Genomic DNA, 19,679 nt, shown 5'->3' with positions numbered 1-19,679 from the left:
CAAGCATAAAGTTGTGTGCTAGTGTCCTGCTACTGTGGCAAATAAAGGTTTATTTGGTTCATTAGCCTTGAAGGGTCCAGTTCGATACTCAGGCCAGGGAGCAGTAGGTAGACCAAAACGGTCCACCCATAATTTCTTACAAGAACATGCACCCCACCCACCCAATAACCCAAAGGCCTCTCTCTACTAGGGTTCATCCCTGACTGATTTCCACCACCTCCCCATGATACTAACCTTAGGACCAAGCCTGGGTGCTTAATGTTTTCTAAAAAGGTCTCACTATGTAACCGTAGCTGGTGAGTATGTAGACCAGGATGGCCTTGAACTCGGAGAGTTCCTGCCTCCTGGTATTGGGGGTTAAAGGCATGCATCACCATGCGCATTGAGCCAGCTTCATAAACTTAATTATGAGTGGACAAGTACTTATCCTAACTTATGTAATTCTCACATGATGTAATTTCCCCTTAACTCGGGGGTTTCCAAAACACAAATGTCTCCCCGACTCGACTTCCTCTTGCTTTTGCGGGATTGGCAGCCATGAAAGCCGAAAAGCCGATCTCCAACTACTCCATATTGTTTCATTTCCTTTCCAAAGGACCAGGGGCCACCTTGGCCGTCCAGGTCAAACCTGCTTGCACGGATTAAGGTGTGAGTCCGTAAAAAAAAAAAAAAAAAAACTCAGAGGCACCTTAAGAATCACTTTAGCCTTTCTCGGATGCAGGGCAGGTCAGTCTCTCAGGACTGAACCTTATGGACTGACCCTTCCCCTTCGTGCCCAGGGCTACTTCTATTGTTCTCCAATTTACATCTAAAAAGTAGATTTCCACATCTTCAAAACCTGCCTGGACGTTGGTGGCACTTGCCTTTAATCCCAGTACTCAGGAGGTAGATCTCTGAGTTCAAGGTCAGCATGGTCTATACAGATCGAGTTCAAGGACAGGTTCCAAAGCTACAGAGTCTCAAAAACCAAACCACAGCAACATCCTGAGGAAACTTCCAAATAGCTGATTCAGGAGGTACTTCTGGGTTTCTTTCTAAACAAGTTTTGTATAGGCTTTGTACCCTTGGAAAACTCTCAGTCAAGAGAAACATGGTTAATTGCTAAACAAAAGATGGGTTAGGCTAGGTGCTAGCACCCTGGAGCCAGACCCGGGTGTAGCACAGCGGGAATGCTGCCATGTCTGCTAATATTCTTAGGCAGCTTCTTCAACCAGCTGACTCCAGGCCAACAACCCGCCTCCTGTTTGCCCCCCCCCCTTTGTTGTGGGGTTGGCAGAAAGCTGACCTCCTACGAGGTCTGGGCACCAAAGGGAGTCCTTATGTGGGAGGCACAGCTGAGTGGTTGGCAGTGGCCATTTCAGGGCTGCTGTCACCTTCCTTGAGGTCACAGGCATGCCCCCAGAATAGGCTGCGTCCTGTTCCGGACAGGGGCTCAAGTCGGTCTCCGGATTCCTGTAATCCGGGACACCAGTTTGAGTTTCCGTTCTGGTAGGTTTCGGGTCTGAGAACAGCAGCTGGCTCAACCTCCACAGAAGGCGGGCCAGTCACCATGGCGAGGCCAATCCTGGGCGGCGCCCGTTCGCGGGTGGCGGTGGGTCCCGGACTCTTAGAGGCGGAAGAGCACGGGCCGGTCATGCTTCATGGAACGCTCTGGTTGCTGCTGCTGCTGCCACTGCGCCTCCCGGGCACGCAGAGCCACCGTGGCGCCACAAGCCCGCGGCAGGAGGCGGAAGAGCAGTCCCCTTGGCCGGGCGTCCAACGCCTGCAAGAGCAGCTGAAGACGGTCGGGTCCCTCTCCAGACGGTACTGGGCGTCCTTCAGTTGCACTGTGTGGCCCGATCACTGTGAGGACCAGGAGGCCCCCACGCCGCCTCTGGGTAAGAGCAGTCCCCACCGCCGATGCCTCTCTCACCTGCCAGCCTCACCAGCGTCGCGCACCTGTGGGAGCAGTGTCCTGGTCACTGTACCTCTGGTGCAGCCCCTGGGAACAGCAAGAGGTCTGGCTGCCTGGCGCGCCTCACCTGCCCTGATTCCTCTAGACACTCACATTTCCCCATTCTTACCCGACTTACTAGTTTAGAGAAAGTCCTTTGTGAACAGAACCGGTGATTATCTCCAACCTCAGATACATTCACCTCTTGTAGAGGCAACACTGGAGCTCATGTGGGAGCCTGGTTGGGAGTTGGGACCCAAACTCTGGTTTGGGCGCTGTCACTGAGAAACCTCAGGGTTGTCCCTCTCATCACTGTCTTGCCATCTCATAGCATCTCCTTTCCAGACTGGAGCCTTCCTCTGTGGGGCCGGCGGGCCCTGGATAGCTTCACCAAATGGTTCTGCCGCTTCCAGGACTGCTGCAACAGTGGCGGGGACTGCAGGATCACCAACAACTTTACAGGTTGGAGCTGCCATGATTTCCAGGGTTGGGGGATCTGTGGGGAGGGGTGTTGGTGACTGTAGAGAAGCGACTAGTGACAAACTTAACCCCTCAACATTCCCCTTCTCCAATAAGAGAAAAGTTAGGTCTGCGGTTATTTGGGGATCTCTTCTAACAAGACTTTGATGTTTCAGATCGGAAATTGAAGAGTAATTACTCTGTGTCTTTGGCCTTCTATTCCCTTCTTTTAATGGGGGTATTTAAAAAAAAACTTTGAATATTAAAATGGGCAGATTCTGTATTTACTGAATGTTCTTCCAATTCTATCTCTTGGTTTTTCTTTTTTCTTTTTGGTTTTTTCGAGACAGGGTTTCTCTGTAGTTTTGAAAGCTGTCCTGGAACTAGCTCTTGTAGACCAGGCTGGTCTCAAACTCACAGAGATCCGCCTGCCTCTGCCTCCAGAGTGCTGGGATTAAATCGTGGGCCACCACCACCCGGCTTATCTCTTGATTTTTCAAGACAGGGTTTTTCTGTGTAGCTTTGGAGTCTATCCTGGCACTCACTGCTCTGTAGAACAGGCTGGCCTCCCAATTGACAACACTTTGGGAAATTGCTCTCCAGTATGTTGTGTAGGATTGGGATGGGATGACAGACAGAGCATGAACTCTTGAAGTAGGGATGGGAGCACATTGAGATGTGGGGCCTGTCCACCCATTGTGGTGGATCCAGAAAGGGTAATTCTATTCTTCAGAGTTCAATCTTGATTTCTCAAATTCTTCAGAAAATGGCCTTTGACTACCATCTGCTGTGAAATCTGCCTTCTTGCTTCTCTGTTCTGAGGTCACAGGGATCAGATGACAGAAATGCCCCTGTGCCTCTCACCATGGCCTCTTTCCTCCTTCCAGGCTTAGAATCAGACCTACGTTTGCGACTTCATGGCCAGCATCTGGCTAGCAAGCTGGTTCTAAGAGCAGTGAGGGGCTACTTAGAGACACCCGAAGTTCATAAGGCCTTGGCTCTGTCATTCCATGGCTGGTCCGGCACAGGCAAGAATTTCGTGGCACGGATGCTGGCAGCGAACCTGTATCGGGATGGGATGAGGAGTGACTGTGTCAAGATGTTTATCTCCACATTCCATTTCCCCCACAGCAAGCATGTGGACATGTACAAGGTGAGGCTGCAGTACTGGGAGCTTCTCTGGCCTGGCTGGGGGAAGGCCTCTCTGCTATGTGGAAATATTAACACCACAAGGAGGTAGGTAGGTCCCAGAGCAGGCTAGTACAGGATGGGCAGCCACTCACTGCCCTCTCACAGAAGCAGCCTAGAGCTTCAGGAGAGAAAACTCATGCTTTCAGAACACTCTGGAACTTTCCATGATGGGTGCATACTGGAGCCAGACACAGCGCCAACAGAATCACAAGGTTTTGCTTTGTTTTGTCTTTTTGTGATCTGTGTGTGTGTGTGTGTTAAAAGTAGTGAAATATATCTAGGTGCAGTGGCATATGCCTGGCACTTGTTGGCTGAGGCAGGGAGATCTTGAATTTAAGAGCTGCCTGGGCTGCAAAACGGTATCCTGCCACCCCCCAACCCCCAAAAAGGAGCAATATATCTAAGGAAATGTGGAATAGAAAAAAAATCATAAATTTTACTATCCCCTCCCCAAATGCCAGCCTCCTTAGCTTACTACAGTTAGCATTGTGAACTTCCCATGGTTGCACGTGCACACACACACTACACACTCCTCACTCATGCATGTACGCACATTCTGGACTCCTGCTGCTATCAGACCTCTTCCTAGCTGGTTCACACCACTGCAGTTTCATTAGAAAGGGGCATGTTTGGCTGGCTTGTTTCACTTCCCCGAGACTTAAACTGGGTCATGAATGTGTGGCTGAGCTTCACAGGTGATTGCCTGGACTGAGTTAACAGTGACACCAGCCTAGGGAACTGCTTGGCCAAAAACTGCAGGCAAAAAGGCTTGTTTCAAATGGCTTGTTCACAATCATACATGACTCCTCCTCAATTCTTCCCATAGCATTTTGTTATATGCCAGCAAGCTGATGGACAAAATGTTCCTTTACTGTTTTGCTATTTGGGGGGTTTTGTTTGTTTTTCTCATTACACATGTAGCAAAAAGCCTGAACATGAGCAAACAGCCATGACCGCACCCATGTTGGCTCTCAACTGTTATACTTAGTGTGTAAACTGGGAAGATTATGTCCGCCTTGAGAACAGAGCTTGCCTGAGTCACCTGGTAGTTTCAGTATGGCCTTTGAGGGCAAGGGCAGGGTGTCCTGAGACTCGAGATGTGTCAGGCAGTGGACAGCTGCATTTCCCAGGAGGAATTCTCTGGCATTGACTGTGACAATACTGCTTGAGGATGTCAGCTTCCCCACTGGGAAACAGTACACACATACTTGGGTGTCAAAGGGATGAGGAGGCTGAGATGGATAGGTAGTACAGATTTGCCCTGAGAAGCAGCTGTGCCCAGCTCTGAAAGAATCACAAAGCTTCTGTTTGGAGAAGGGTGTACTGTCTTGGGGTGGGGCGCCCCTGTGGTTACTAACCCTCAAGTTACACATTGCCCGTGCACCAGACATAACAGGCTGGCTCTCGAGAGAGTGTGGGTACCAGTGGGAGTTCTGCTTCTGAGAGGCCAAGGGAGTGTAGTGTGGCTGGCAGCCCTGGGCCCTTGAGCTTTCTCCCCTCTCCGGGTTATTGAGCCCTAGTCTCTGCTCCTGGGGAGGGTGGATTGACCCTTAGCTCCAGGGTGGAACTTATTTAGTCCCGGAGAAGGCTCGTGCTTCTTCTCTGGGCCAAGGGGCTTCTCTCACGAACTCCCAGGTGGGGATGCTCAACTCAGGTATAGGAGAGTCACCTGGGAAGGTGGGACCGAAGCCAAGCCTTGGCTTGGTAGTTGTGGTGGGTGGAGCCCAGCTTTGGTGCTCCACTGCACCTGCGCTGATAAAGCAGGAGCCCACCCACCTCTAAGGCTGCAGCTCCCCGTGTCCTGTACAGGAAGAGTTGCGGTGGCAGATGCAGGAGACGCGGCTGCGTTGCCACCAGAGCATGTTCATCTTTGACGAAGCGGAGAAGCTGCACCCAGGGCTGCTGGAGCTGCTGGGACCGCACCTGGAACCCAGGGTCCCCAAGGCCCAGGGCGTGGAGCCGCCGAGACCCTTCTTCCTCTTTCTCAGGTGAGGTCTGAGCAGGAGGTCCGGAGTGGGCACTGACTGGTGGGAGGCCTTCCTGAAGCCAAAGCCCCATAGCTTGGAAGGAGGCAAGGGACCCTGAGGCCTCCCTGCCCACCCGCCTCCCCCAACATTCTCCTGCATCACTCCTAGGAACTATGGCATGGGCTAGAAAAGCCACCTCAGAGAGGCCTGTGCAAAGAGCTTCGGAAGCATCTGGTTTTTGTTTGTTTTTGTTTTTAGGTTTTTCCGTACAACGTGTTCTGATCATATTCACCCCCCCCACACACACACCCCCAACCCCAGACACACACACACACACACACACACACACACACCCCAATCACTGGATCCATTCCTCACCTTCCTACCCTTCCAATTTGGTGTCCCTTTAAAACTAACAAACAAACAAAAAACCAAAAGACCAATTTGTGAATCTCAAATATTCTTGGATGTGTGGTCTTCCAGGGAACGGGGTCAACTTACCAAGGACTATATGAAGCAAAAACAAGACTCTCCCTCCCAGTAGTTAATAATTGCCAATAGCTCCTTAGTTAGCTAGGGTGGGACTTGATGCCTGACTCTCCTTGATGGGATTTGGGATTTGGCTTGCCCGGATCTGCTGTCCTAACCGCTGTGAGTTACTAAGCTCAGCTGCCCTGCTATATCCAGAGTTCTGTCTCCTTGTCATCTACCACCCCTGGCTCTCACACTCTTCCCATCTCCTCTTCTGATATGATCCGAACCTTGAGGGAGATGGTGAGGTATTTATGCTCCATTTAGAGCTGGGCAGACTCCTACGCGGGGCACCTTGGCCAGTTGTGAGTCTCTGTGTCAATCATTAACTGCAAATAGAATCTTCTCATTTGTGATACATCATTAGGAGCCCTTTAATACTATGTGTATTTAGATTAATAGTGGAGGTTCTCTGGAGGGGCCAAGGACTTGTCTTGCCATTGGTTCAGTGTGTAATGTGAGACTTAGATCCAACCAGAAAGTGGGATTACAGACACCCATGCCTTTCCCCAACATCCTTTAATGTTATTTATCCCTGTCTGTATCCCCTCCTTTACTCTACCCTCCCTTTCCTTACTCCAATTTAACCCTCCTGTCACGTTATGCCCCTTTCACCCTTTATACCATTGTGCTCTAGGTTCTGTCCTTTGAAAACCTCTCCCTGTGGCCCTGTGAATAATTCCAAATGAAACACACATATCTGGAAGTTTAAAACACTCAGAAATGAGAGGAAGCGTGGTGTTTGTCTTTCTGGGTCTAGGTTCCCTCAGAATGATTGGTTCTAGCGCCATGTAATTACCTATGAATTTCATCATCTTCTTGACAGTTGAGTGATATTCCATTGTGTGTATATATATATATATATATATATATATATATATATATATCTCATCTTCATTATCCATCAGTGGACAGACCATGGGTTTTCATTTCCTAGCTATTGTGTACAGAGCTGCAATGAATGTGGATGAGTATGTATCTCTAGAGTAGGAAATACAGTCCTTTGGGTCTATGCTCAGGATTGGTATAGCTGGAGTGTGGGTGCTCTTAGTTTTTTGAGGGGGTCTCTACACTGATTTCCATAGTGGCGGCACCAATTTGTACACTAAACAACAGTGAGTGTTTCCTTTCCATGCATCCATGCTGGCACTTGTCATTGGTTGTTTTTTGTTTATTTTTTAATTTTAGCTATTCTGACTATGATAAGATGTAGTCAGACTTTCTTTGGACTGCCAGCTCCCAAATAATGACACAGAGATTGCTTATTAATTATGGAAGCTTGGCCTTGGGTTAGGCTTGTTCCCAACTAGCTCCTATAACTTAAACTAACCCATTTATATTTATTAATCTATGTTCTGCTACATGTCTTCTTACCTCTCCACACTGTACATCTGACTTGCTCCATCTCACTGTCAGACCTGTTTCTCTTCCCAGTCCCACCTATCAATCCTAACTATTGGCCATTCAGCTCTTTATTAAACCTTACCAGAGACACATCTTCACAGTGTACAAAAAGATTATTTCACAACAGTAAGATGAAATCTCAAAGTAATTTTAATTTGCATTTCTCTGATAGTTAAGGATGTTGAAAATTAAAAAAAAAAAGTTTCTCAGCGTGTTGACCAGTTTTATGTCAACTTGACACAAGCTAGAGTCATCAAAAAGGAGGGAGCCTCAATCAATGGAGGAAAATTTATCCATAAGATCCAGTTGTAAAGCATTTTCTTAATTAGTGATCAATAGGGGAGGGCCCTGCCCATTGTGGGTGGTGCCATCCCTGGGCTGGTGGTCCTGGGTTCTATAAGAAAGCAGGCTAAGCAACCATAAGGAGCAAGCCAGTAAGCAACTCCTCCATAACCTCTGCATCAGCTTCTGCCCATGTTTGAGTTACTATCCTGACTTTCTCCAGTGATGAAATGCTGAAGTGTATGCAAAATAAATCCTTTCTTCCACAGTTTGCTTTTGGTAATGGTGTTTTATCACAGTAATAGAAACACTAACTAAGGCAGCCTAGTTAGTTTCATGTCACATTTTTGATTTTTTTTTTTTTTTAGGTTCTTTATATACTTAGACTCTAACCCACAGTCAGATGTGTATCTGGTAAAGATCCCGCCCCCATTTTGTAAGCTGCCTCTTTGCTTGAGTATGGTGTCCTTTGCTGTGTAGAAACCTTTTAATTTCATTAAGTCCTGTTTATTGATTGTTGATCTCAATGCTTGTGTTACTGAGGTCCTATTCAGAAAGTCCTTCCATGTGTGTATGAGTTCAAGTGTATTTCTATTTTCTCTATCAAATTCAGGATATCAGATCTTATGTTGGGGTCCTTGAATCACCTGAAGTTTTGTGCAGGGTGAGAGATAAGAATGAAGTTTTATTCTACAGTTTGACCAGCATCTTTTTTTTTTTTTTTTTTTGAAAATGCTGTCTTTTATCCAATGTGTATTTTGGTATCTTTGTCAAAAATCATGTGACTGTGGGTGTGTAGGTTAATATGTGGTTCAAAGTCTGTTTTTATGTCAGTACTATGCTGTTTTTAGAACCATAACCCTGTAGTGTAACTTGAAATCTGGGATGGTGGTACCTCCAGAAGTTTTTTTGTTGTTGCTGTTTAGGATTTTAGGATATTTCTTGGATATCCTGAGTTTTTGTGTTTCCATATGAAATTTAAGGTTATTATTTTTTTTTCAGTTTTTGTGAACTGCATTGGAATTTTAATAGGGATTTACAGTATTAATCCTACTGATCCATAAACCATGGGAGGTTTTTCGTCCTCTGGTATCATATCCAATTTCTTGTTTTTTTGTTTTGTTTTCAGTGCCTTAAAATTTTCATTGTACATGTCTTTCACTTCCTCAGATTTATTCCAAGATAGTTTTGAGGTTATTGTGAATGGGGTCATTCCATTGACCTCTATCTTGGTGTGTTTGCCACTAATTTTTGAGCGTTTTGTATTTTGCTACTTTGCTGAAAGTATCAGGTGTAGTTTTCTGATAGTCTTCCATGTATAAAATTGAATCATCTGCAAATAAAAATGCTCTGGCTTCTTCCCTTGTGTTGAAAGACCTGCAGAGTGTGGACCTTCACGCTCCCACTCAGGAAAGGCGACACCCAAATCACTCACAAGAAGCGGTCTCGATGCAAATAGCATGAGGAATTTTTATTCCAAGTGCACTGGGGTCCACAGTCATATGCCATGCAGGGGTAGAGGACTGAGGACCTTGAGGGCAGAACTGAGATAGCTTTTATAGGATTTACATCAAAGCTAACAAGGCCCGTTTCAAAGCTAGCCTGTTATTGTCACTAGGACTAAAAGCAAGGCAAGCAAGGTCATAGGACAGTTCAAAACTCGGATGGTTAATAAGGTTTCCAAGGTTACAGAGATTTCATAAGAGTACAAAGTTTTTACAAGGCGGGATTGTTTAGCGCCTGCAAGTTTAGGGGGTTTTTCTTTCTCTAGGACCGGCGGGCTCTGTGGCCTTGTCCTTAAGATAATGGGGGCAGGGAGAATGTACTCTCCAGTCAGGGAGTTATCTATATCTATTGGCAGAAGCACTTGTTCCTTCTGGTTTTCCCTTCTTGCCATGAGTCCTGTCTTTTATTAATTTTCTTTGTGGACAGGATGACCCATAACAATTCCCAGGCTGTTATTGTGGATAACATCCCTCAGAAACTAGGTGGTTATGAATAATAATAATTTCCAGAAACTGGTCATCATGACCAAGCTATTTCAAATGTTTTCTTTTTCCTGAGCTTTGCATGTAGCTAGGGTAATTTTTAAATACATGCTGGTGGATATTTTAAAATTTCTAATTTTTAGTGGTCATTAGTGAGTTAGACTATTTTCATCCTTTCATTGTCCCCTTAGTCTCCTTCCCTTGTCTTACTCTCTAGCATCATGTTAAACAGGAAGGTGCAGAGTGGACATTCTGTCCATTCCTGGTTTTAGTGGAAATGCTTTGAGTTTTCCTCTCTTTAGGATGGTGCTGGCTTCTTGTGCATTGCATTGTTACATTAAGTCCCCTGTATCCCTATTTTCTCCAGGATTTTAATCATGAATGGATGTTGGATTTTGTCAAAGATCTTTTCTGTGTTTAATGAGATGATCCATCTACTTATGTGGTGGATTTTATTGATGTACATATGTTACTCAATCCCTGCATCTCTGGAATGAAGGTAACTTGATCATGATGGGTAATCTTTTTGATGTGTCCTTTTATTCAATTTGTAAATATTTTATCGAGAATCCCTGCATCTGTTTTTGTCAGGGAGATTGGTCCATAATTTTCTCTTTTTTTGTTGGGTCTTTGCTGTTGGTATGAGGATAAAACTGGCTTCATAAAAGGGATTTGACTGAGGAGTTTGTTCTTTGAAAGTAGAGTAAAATTCTGCACTGAATCCATCTGGCCCTGGGGCTTTTATAGTTAGGTGCTTCTTACAATTTATTAGATAAATTCATTTTATTTTTTATGTGTGTTTTGCCTGCATGCATGTCTTTGATAGTTGGGAGATTTTTAATTACTGTTTCTATCTCACTGGATGCTGTGAGTCTCTCTCACTGGATACTATGGGTCTATTTCAATGGATGCCGTGGGTCTATCTCACTGGGTGGTGTGGATCCTTCTCACATCTCATTGAATGCTAGGTGTTGCTGAAAGGCCAGTTTTCAGTAGAGTCACAAAAAAACGGGAAAGGAGGTATGGCATCACAGAACTGCATAAACACACAAGAGACTTTTCCTGAGGGCCAAAACTTAATTCATTTTATTTTTCTCTCTGCTGGTGTCCTTCCTTTTCTGTTTTCTTTTTTTGTTCTTTTACCCTGTTGTTTCCTTTCCTTTTCTTTCTTCCCAGTTATTTCCTTCTACATCTGCCCCTATCCCCCAGACAGGGATTCTCTGTCTAGTTTTACAGCCTGTCCTAGCACTGGCTCTGGGGACCAGGTTGGCCTCGAACTCACGAAGATCCACCTGCCTGTGTCTCCCACAGTGCTGAGATTAAAGGCGTGAGCCACCACCACCTGGCAATCTTTCCTTATATCCCTTATTTTTCTCTTATCCCTTTTATACAAAAATTTCTACATAAGAAAAGATTACCTCATATCTACAAGTTACATATTTTCCAAAAACAAATTAAAATCTTTACATAACAAGAAGTCACATTAAGACCACAGGTAACAAGTTGTTACACAGTTTTCTTTGTATTAATTTTCCCACCATACATCTTCACCCCAAAGCGGTGATTCTTTTGTAATCCATCAACAAAGTTTTAAGCAAGCCATGTAACGTATACATGTAACAGTTCCTTTGGTGCTGGCAGGCAGCGGTTTGTGTCTTCGTGCAGCAGATTCCCACAAAACTTTATTCAAATGGTCCAGCCAACCATCTATTTTTCTTTACACACAATAGGGTCATTTAATTTTCTTTCACAGCTTTGTTCTCCCCCCCCCCAGAACATAATTGCTTCCTTCGATCATCAGCCCATTTTTCCACAGGCAGAATTCATGGACCCTATAATTCATAAAACTTCCTTGTTCTTTTTTTCTTGTTTTTATTTTTTTATCCACTGTAAATCCCGTATCTAATGAAGGGGAAGGTGACTTTTAGCCTATATTTGCCTTTTTATATCTCCTATTGGAGCAAGTGGCAGAATAACCTAAACCATCTCCCTAATCATATTTACTCTCTTAACACCTGTATCTTTTTTGTTTGTTTGTTTTTTACTGTCTTAACCACCTTTATCTTTTATTTGTTTTTCTTTCTCCAGACAGGGTTTCTCAGTGTAGCTTTGGAGCTTTTCCTAGAACTCACTCTGTTGACCAGGCTGACCCTGAACTCAGAGATCCTCCTGCCTCTGCCTCCCAAGTGCTGGGATTAAAGGAGTGCACCACCACCTCCTGGCTCTGATCAGCTTTTCTTAATTTCAATTATCTGGCCTACGTTTTGCCTTTGGGCTTTTATCTCTATTTATTCTATATACCTTTTTTTTTTTTTTTTTTTGCGCTTGCTGTGTAGCTGGATGGTTGTCCCCTGGAGTCCCCCCTCCTCCCAGATTTCTCCTATTTATTCTCTCCATCTGCCAGCCCCACCTATCCTTCTGCCTACCTATTGTCTGTTCAGCTTTTCATTAGACCAATCAGGTAGCAAAGTTAACAGCTTCACAGAGTTAAACAAATGCAACATAAAAGAATGTAACACATCTTTGCATCATTAAACAAATGTTCCAGAGCACAAATGTAACACATCTTCACCAGATATTCTACAACAGCCTCCCTTTTTGTCTCTAATTGTATTCATTTGGATCCCTCCTCTCTCTTTTGGTTAATTTGACTAAAGGTTTGTGAATCTGTTAATTTTTTTCTGAGAACCATGCTTTGATTCTTTGTATTTTTGTCTTGCTTTCATTTCTATTTTGTTAGTATCAGCTCTGGTTTTATCTTATCCCACCTACTTTTTTTTTTTTTTTTTTGAATGCTATTGATCTTATTTTTCTAAGGCCTTCAGGTTCATCATTAAGTTATTAAATTGAGCTCTCAGTTTTTTCTTTCTATGTAGGCACACAGTGCTAGAAACTTAACTCTTAGCTTTCATTGTGTACCATAAATTTTGGTATGTTGTTTTAATTTTCTGGTCCTGTTGGGTGTTTTGTATGGCTCTTAGACATAGCAGCCATCTCTTTCCTTAGATTAGGGTTTTTTTTTTCCTTAAGATTATTTTTAAAATTATGTGTAGGTATGTATGTGAGGTCAGTGTCTGCCAAAGCAAGAGATGTCAGACATCCTGGAATTGGAGTTGAAGGAAGTTGTGAGCCACATGATGTGAGTTTGGGAATTGAATTCAGGTCCTCTGATAGTGTAGTATGTGTTTTTAACCACCGGGCATCTTCCTAGCCCCTGGGAAGTCTATGATTTTGTTGAAAATAAATAAAAGTGTGGGTTAAGATATAAGAGCTAGTTAGTAATAAGCCTACGCTGTTGACTTATTTGGGAGCTGGCTGGCAGGACAGACTATTCTGCCTACATATGACAAGGTCTTTCTATGGAACTCACTTTGTAGGTCTGACTGGCCTCAAACTCATAGATCCATCTGCCTCTGCCTGTCAAGTGTTGAGATTAAAGGAGTGCGCCACCTCAAGGACTTTGAGTTTCTTGATCATATTTATTATTGCTATTTTGAAATCACTGTGGTATAGGTCATCTAAGCTGGTTTTCTCAGGCACTCCTATGGAAGTACTAATTTTTGGTGGAGACTTATTTCCATTTTCCCTGAGTCTTTGCCATGGGACCTAGCCATTGGTAGTGGTTCTGAGTGTGGAAATCTTGTATCTGCTTTGTTGGGTGGGTGTTGGGAGCTGTTTCCTGTTATCAGGTGGCTGACCAGCCATGCTTAGGTTTGAGTTTTGGGCAGTTCAATGTTGAGGTTCCACTGGGGTCTTAGAAGTTGTCCCTGCTGAGCTAAGTCAGAGTGTCTGTTGAGCAGGAAGAGTCTCATAGCTAGTCTTCAGGAGCCTTGGGGAGGTGTTCAGACTTTTCCTTAAGCAACAGTTACTGGTGGAGTTGGTGACATGAATCAGAATCCCTACCTGAAGGTGGTGAGGAGGGATATGATGGAAGGTAGTCACAGGAAATGTGGTCCCAATCAGGCCATAGGTGGAGTTGCCACTGTGGATCTAATGCCCTGTCCTGGAGAGGGGCAGTCCTTGGGTCATGGGGTGTGTGGGGGATGGAAGGCAAGGATGAGTGAGGATGGCAGAGCTGGCCACACTCCCTGCATCAGGGTGGGGAGGGAGTTAGTGAAAACCAGAGCTCTCAGACTCTTGTCAAGTCAGCCATATGTTCTAAGATCAAGTAGAAAAAAAAAAAAAAAAACCTTGAGCATTCCTTAGGATTCCTGCCCTGTGTGTGTGTGTCTCACATTAGCAGTGGAATGTTCGAGGCTGCTGAGTGTCAGCAGCTACCCCAGAATTGGTGTGCTTTTTGTTCCATGTAACCAAAGCCCCTTGCAAACCTGCCACTACTTCCTGCCCATGAGGCCACTCTCACATTTTCTAGGCTTTAGAGTAGGAGCGATTTTTCTCCCAGCTGACCTGTGGAAGGCAGGGATGGCATCGGGCTGAGGGTCTCAGGGTGGTTTTAAGAGAAGAGAGGCATTTGGTAATGTCTCCAGAGTGCAGAATGATGAGTATTTACCCCTTCTGAGGCAGTGGCCTCAGCTGTCTATGACATCCCCACATTCAGAGACTCAGAGTCGGGCCCAATGTTCCCTAAGGCACCGACTCTCCTATGACTTGGCAAACCCAGGTGCTGAGATTGCCCAGTGTGTCCAGTGACCCTCCTTGCCTAGTGTGACCCTCCTATCTCAAAGCAAACACTTGGTCACTAGCTAGCTGGTCCTGCCCTTTCCCCTATAGACCTGACCTTAGTGGGCTGACTGAGGCCACGTAGTTATACACATACACGGGTTCACATGGGTGAAGGGGGCTGGGAGATTCCACAACAGCAGCTTGCCTTCCAGGGCTCTTAAACAGACGTGGCAGTGGTCTCCTAGCTGCAGGCTTGCACTGAGAAGAGGCCATGGGCCATCATTCTTCCACAGTCCTTCTCTGGCTATGCAGAACCGCAGCCAGCTCCTCTGGAGGGTGCCCCAAGACTCCTGCTGTTATCAAAGTGTTTGAGAATTGAGTCCCTGGACTTGATTTCTATAATGAGCTTCAATTTCTTTCCCTTTTGTGCTAAGGATTCTTGCGTTTGTGTTGAGTATGTGCTCCGGCTGTGTGGAGGTCGACACTGGGTATCAGTCTCTATTTTTTTTGGACAGGGTCTCATTATGTAGCTCAGGCCAGGCTGGTCTCCACCACCCTTGAATCTACCTTGTTTTCTGCTGAAGCTGTAAGTGCACACAGCCACGCCCAGCTCTTCACAGGGCCGCTGGGGACCTGACTTAGGTGTCCATGCACAGGCAACAACACTTTGTCCATTGAGCCCTTCCCTGCCCCTTCATTTTCATCCTCTCTTGTGGCACCTGATGGCAGACTGAGTGGATGAAGCCCAGAAGGCCTTACTTGCCCAACATGGAAAAAAAAAAAACAAAACCAATTTTATAGTGCCAATATTGTTCAAAAGAGTAAGCTTTATCTTTAAAAAGCAGACAGACAGTAAGATAGGAGGCAGCCAGGCCTGAGGCGGGGTGGACTAGCTGTGATGAGTCAGTAGAATCACCTGCCGCCGACACAGTCCAGGTGGAACTGGACATAATCCCTGCACCTGGGGATGGCGTCCCTCCACCCTCACCTAGAGTTTCACCATTCCCGTGACTTTTGCTCCCACTAGGCTCCTGAGGATGTTTTAGCTCTGTCCTAGACTTCCATGCTTGGGTCCTGAGGAGTAGTGCTAATAGTTTTTAGAAGCATATAGTATTTATGGCTCGATTTCAGAGGTAGCAGTTGAAGCAATCAGGGGGCCAATGCCATCCCTACCTGGGCTGGAAAATTCAAGCACTTGCTGTATGCTTACCAAAATACTAATAATACTGACTTCTGCCTGCATCTGCCAGCAGCAGGCTCCAGAGTCGCAGGGCAAGACTGGAGCTGTTGGCTTCTTGTGCACCCAGAAGAGCGTTGCTAATGTCTGTTCTCTTTGAGCTGTTGTCAGAGTACAAACAGAAAGGACTTTGGGAAAGAATATGGATGTGGGCTGTGGGTGGAGGAGGCAGCAGGTATTTACTCCTGCCTCCTACTGACCAGAAGGTAGCGTGTCTACTGTGATGTGCAGCCCCGCTGAGCGGGCGGGCGGGCAGTGAAGGTTTCCTAGGCCTTGTCCTGTGAGAGGTACAACCTATAACGTGGTGGGGAAAAAATACCAGCTGCAGACAGAGCAGATAAATGTGCCAAAAGCATGCAGAGTGAGGCCCTGGGTTCCACAGGGAAGCAGGTGGGTAGTCATCTGGGCTAAAATAGGAAGGTGTTATGTCCTTGGGGCTGAGGCAGTCACCTACCTCACTGGCCTGCTGTCCCCCAGAGATGGTGGAAACAGGACCACTGTGGCAAACCCAGACAGGGCAATCTCTGGTGGCGGTGCCCGTCCTGCCTCTGCAGTTGCATAGACAGAAAACCTCCAGGCGGGTTGTGCCGCACAAGACTGATTTGAGCAGTGTACGCAGGCATGGAAGCTGGGCTTGAGCAGGGCCTGGGGAATGCCCCTGTTCTACTGGATCCCTCTGGCTGTGAGGGACACACTGGCCCAGTCTCTCTCTACCCAGCTAGGGAGGCTGGTTAGGGACTGCAGGACACACTCAGATGCAAACTAAGCAAAAAGCTATGTGTGAACTTTTCTGAGGCATCAGGGGCACTCTGAGCCTTGTGAGGAGGAATGGAGATGCTGGACCCTCAATTTAATCTGCACCTGCTTTCCCTACTCCTTCACTACATTTCTCATTCTGTGGCCATAAGATGAAGTAGAAAGAGTGGGGGCTCAACTGGTGTGGGAGCTTGCTGGGGAGCAACCTGGGACAAGAGGAACTGCCTGGTTACAGGTCCCTAGTACTTCCTCGCAGCTTCAGGGGGTGGCCACCCGGCTTCTCTTCCATCTTTACCTGTCACTCACTCAAGTCTTAGCATGGTGTGCAGCCATCTAATTCTCAACCCTTAGAACACAGGCAGGGCAAAACAAGCACTTGCTCCAGACATCTGGGAAAGCTACAGCAAGCAACCTAGGCAGACATCTCCTGACTTCTAATGGTTTTCTAAACTAATTCTTCAGTCCTTTCCTCCATGCCCTACAGCCCCAACCACTGTAATAATCTAGGCCAAGTTTCTGAGGACATAAAGTGAAAAGGGCCACTACCCTACTTTTGTAGCCCCAAATGTTGCAGTGCTTGAAAGATGGTGGTGGGAGGAGGGTGGCCTCTGGGGACAAGAAAAAGGGAAGGGGGTTGAGGGAGGGAGAAAGGAGGATGGGAAGAGGGCAGGGCCCTTTTAAAAGGGAACATAGTGGGGCTGGGCATTGGTGGTGCATTCCTTCAGTCCCAGCAGTCGGGAGGCAGAGGCAGGCACATCTGTGATTTCTGTAGTCCAGCTTGGTCTAAGGAGCTAGTTCCAGGACAGGCTCCAAAGCAATACAGAGAAACCCTGTCTTGAAAAACCAAAAAAGAAAGGAACATAGGGAATATGCAGATGGTGCCCTTAATGGCTGCAGCTGAGGGTGTATACTGTCAGAACCCCAAGGACAGGCCAATACAGATGCCTGAATACTAACACCAAATCCTTCAGGGTTGCATGGCGCCCGCTCTCTAGCTGTGTGGCCTAGCTTTCATGCTTTCCTTCTGACCGTTGAATCCCACGGTCCTCTGCTGTATCCTTGTGCCCCTCTTGAGTTTGATGCTGTGTCCTGATGGAAGCCTTGTGTTCCTTCATGTGACACATAATTCCAAAATCTTTCACATCTGACTTGTAGGCCACACAGAACTACGAGTGTCACCACTGTTTACCAAAAAGGGCAAGGAAGGCAGGATGGGGGCAAAGCAGGGCAGTGCCTTTCTGCCCTGCCCCATGGAGCAGGCTCCCATGCTCTAGAAACTATTATCAGGTAGCACACATGGGAGTGAGTGTGCAAACCAACTGTTAACAGGCACGTGTTTCTTTAGTAACCTTGGGGGCAGCATCATCAGTGAGAAGGTCCTGAGTTTGCTGAAGGCTGGATGGTCCAGGGAGGAAATTACGATGCAGCATTTGGAGACCCCTCTTCAAGCTGAGATCATGCAGTCTGCAGGTAAGTGATCAGTTCAGATACACAGTCCTTGCCAAGAGCTGTAGAGGTGATTAGTTATGTAACAAATTCGAGGTAGTGGAGGACAGAGGACAGGCAAATTGTCAATTTCAGGTGGCACAAGGAAAAGTAAGCCTAAACTCCTTTTCCTGAAAATGCCCTTCAGAGGGTCATTGGCTCAGACATGGTCTCTGATGCCCAGAGACAGCAGATCTCCCTGAGAGAACAGTCAGCCCCAGCCAAAGGTACCTGTTTCCTGCACCAAAGCCACAGTCCTGGTGGTCATGCCCTGTCACACTCCAGCTCTAGGTACCTACTGTACTCCTAGAGCTCCACAGGAGACCCGATCTTGCCCAGGTCTCAAATATGAGGACACCTTAAATCTTTAGCATGGTCTCAGGTCAGTCTATGTGTAACTTTGGGTCTTATTTCAGACAGTGGCTTTGGCTCCAGCCGTCTTGTGAAGGAAAACCTTATTGACTTCTTTGTCCCCTTCCTGCCATTGGAGTACTACCACGTGTGGCTGTGTGTCCGAGACGCCTTCCTGAGCCAGGAACTCCCATACACAGAAGAGGCCCTGGATGAAATTGCCAAGATGATGACATATGTCCCCGAGGAGGAGCGGCGTTTCTCATCTCAGGGCTGCAAATCCATTTCCCAGAGAATCAACCTCTTCCTGCCTTGAAAGTGTCTCCTTGTGCTCCCTGGAACGGTCTTCCTCTACCAGAGAGGCCCTGGATCTGCCAGGCCTCTAGCACCACTGCTCCAGCTGTGTGCAGAAGGTGGGCCTGAACAGAGTCAGTTATTAAATCACTTGATGCCTTGAAGACCTGCATTCTAGACATTCTATAATGTAGGCCAGAAAGTCAGAAAGCCATCGGGAAGTCCAACAGGCTCTTGGGACCACAGCTCATCCCAGAAAGTGGCTGGAGTATGAGCCTGAGGCTACAGAGTTCTTGGGCTACAGAACATGAAAGAACAACTGTGGCTCGTCAGCAGTGTGCTCTATTCAGGTCTATAGATGTGGGCTAGCTTTCCAGAGGATGGGGGTCAGCTTTGGGGTGTGAGCAGATCGGCAAAGGGACTTAGGGTAAAGGGAAAAACCACATGCTTTGACGGGGGTGTGGCACATACCTGTGATCTCAGGACCAAGCAGGCTAATCCAGGAGAGCAAGCTCAAGAGACCTGAGCTGCCTGATGAGTTTGACAAACAAAACCCACAGATGTGTAGCTAAGGCACATTCTGTTCTATAGACTGAAAACTTTTTAATTAGGAGCCTCGCTATGAACTGTCATATATGTAGATTAAATTTTGTATTTTTCTAACATCCTTGGCCTCCTTTCTTACTAGTGATAGTACTCAACACTGATGGGGACCAGTAGAGCCAGGTGCTGGCCCTGGCAGTGGTGGCACAGCATCTTCTCACCTGGGAGTGAGTTTCGGGTTCACTTTGGGACCATGTTAGCTGAGCTCAGAGCTACAGCAGCTTAGAGACTCCCAAGATTCAGTGCTCACAGACATGAGTTCTTCACCCACGTTTTGTCAAGGAAAGCTGTGGTTCTTGAGGTTGACAAGGTACAGCAGACTGTGCACAACCTGTCTTTATAACACCTGTGTTCTGCCCTTTTTTCATCCAGTCCCTTCACACTTTTGAAGCATACAGGTCTTTGTGCTTTGTCGTAATTTCCCCCTCTTAGTGTATCCCTCCTCTGCCCTCTCACCTTTAGCTCTTGTAAATGGACTGTTTCTGCATTTAGCAGCTGGTTGTACATGAGTACTCACCTGGCTTAGGTTAGGGAGTGCTGAGCCCAGCCATACTAGGTACTTAGTACTCAAATGC

General features: G+C 46.4%; 1 protein-coding gene across 1 annotated transcript; it reads left to right on the top strand.

Annotated features, from left to right (window-relative positions):
• The first annotated feature begins 1,504 nt into the window (after positions 1–1,504).
• Positions 1,505–19,166, top strand: Tor3a (torsin family 3 member A). The gene is made up of 6 exons (XM_051186037.1): positions 1,505–1,877; positions 2,279–2,395; positions 3,280–3,545; positions 5,393–5,571; positions 17,717–17,841; positions 18,273–19,166. Exons 1-6 carry the CDS (start codon positions 1,550–1,552, stop codon positions 18,521–18,523), a joined length of 1,266 nt encoding a protein of 421 aa, XP_051041994.1. The 5' UTR covers positions 1,505–1,549; the 3' UTR covers positions 18,524–19,166.
• The last annotated feature ends 513 nt before the right edge of the window (positions 19,167–19,679 follow it).

Source organism: Phodopus roborovskii, unplaced genomic scaffold (assembly GCF_943737965.1).
Source record: "Phodopus roborovskii unplaced genomic scaffold, PHOROB, whole genome shotgun sequence".
Classification (NCBI taxonomy): Eukaryota; Metazoa; Chordata; class Mammalia; order Rodentia; family Cricetidae; genus Phodopus; species Phodopus roborovskii.
This window is presented reverse-complemented; position numbering and strand designations above follow the sequence as displayed.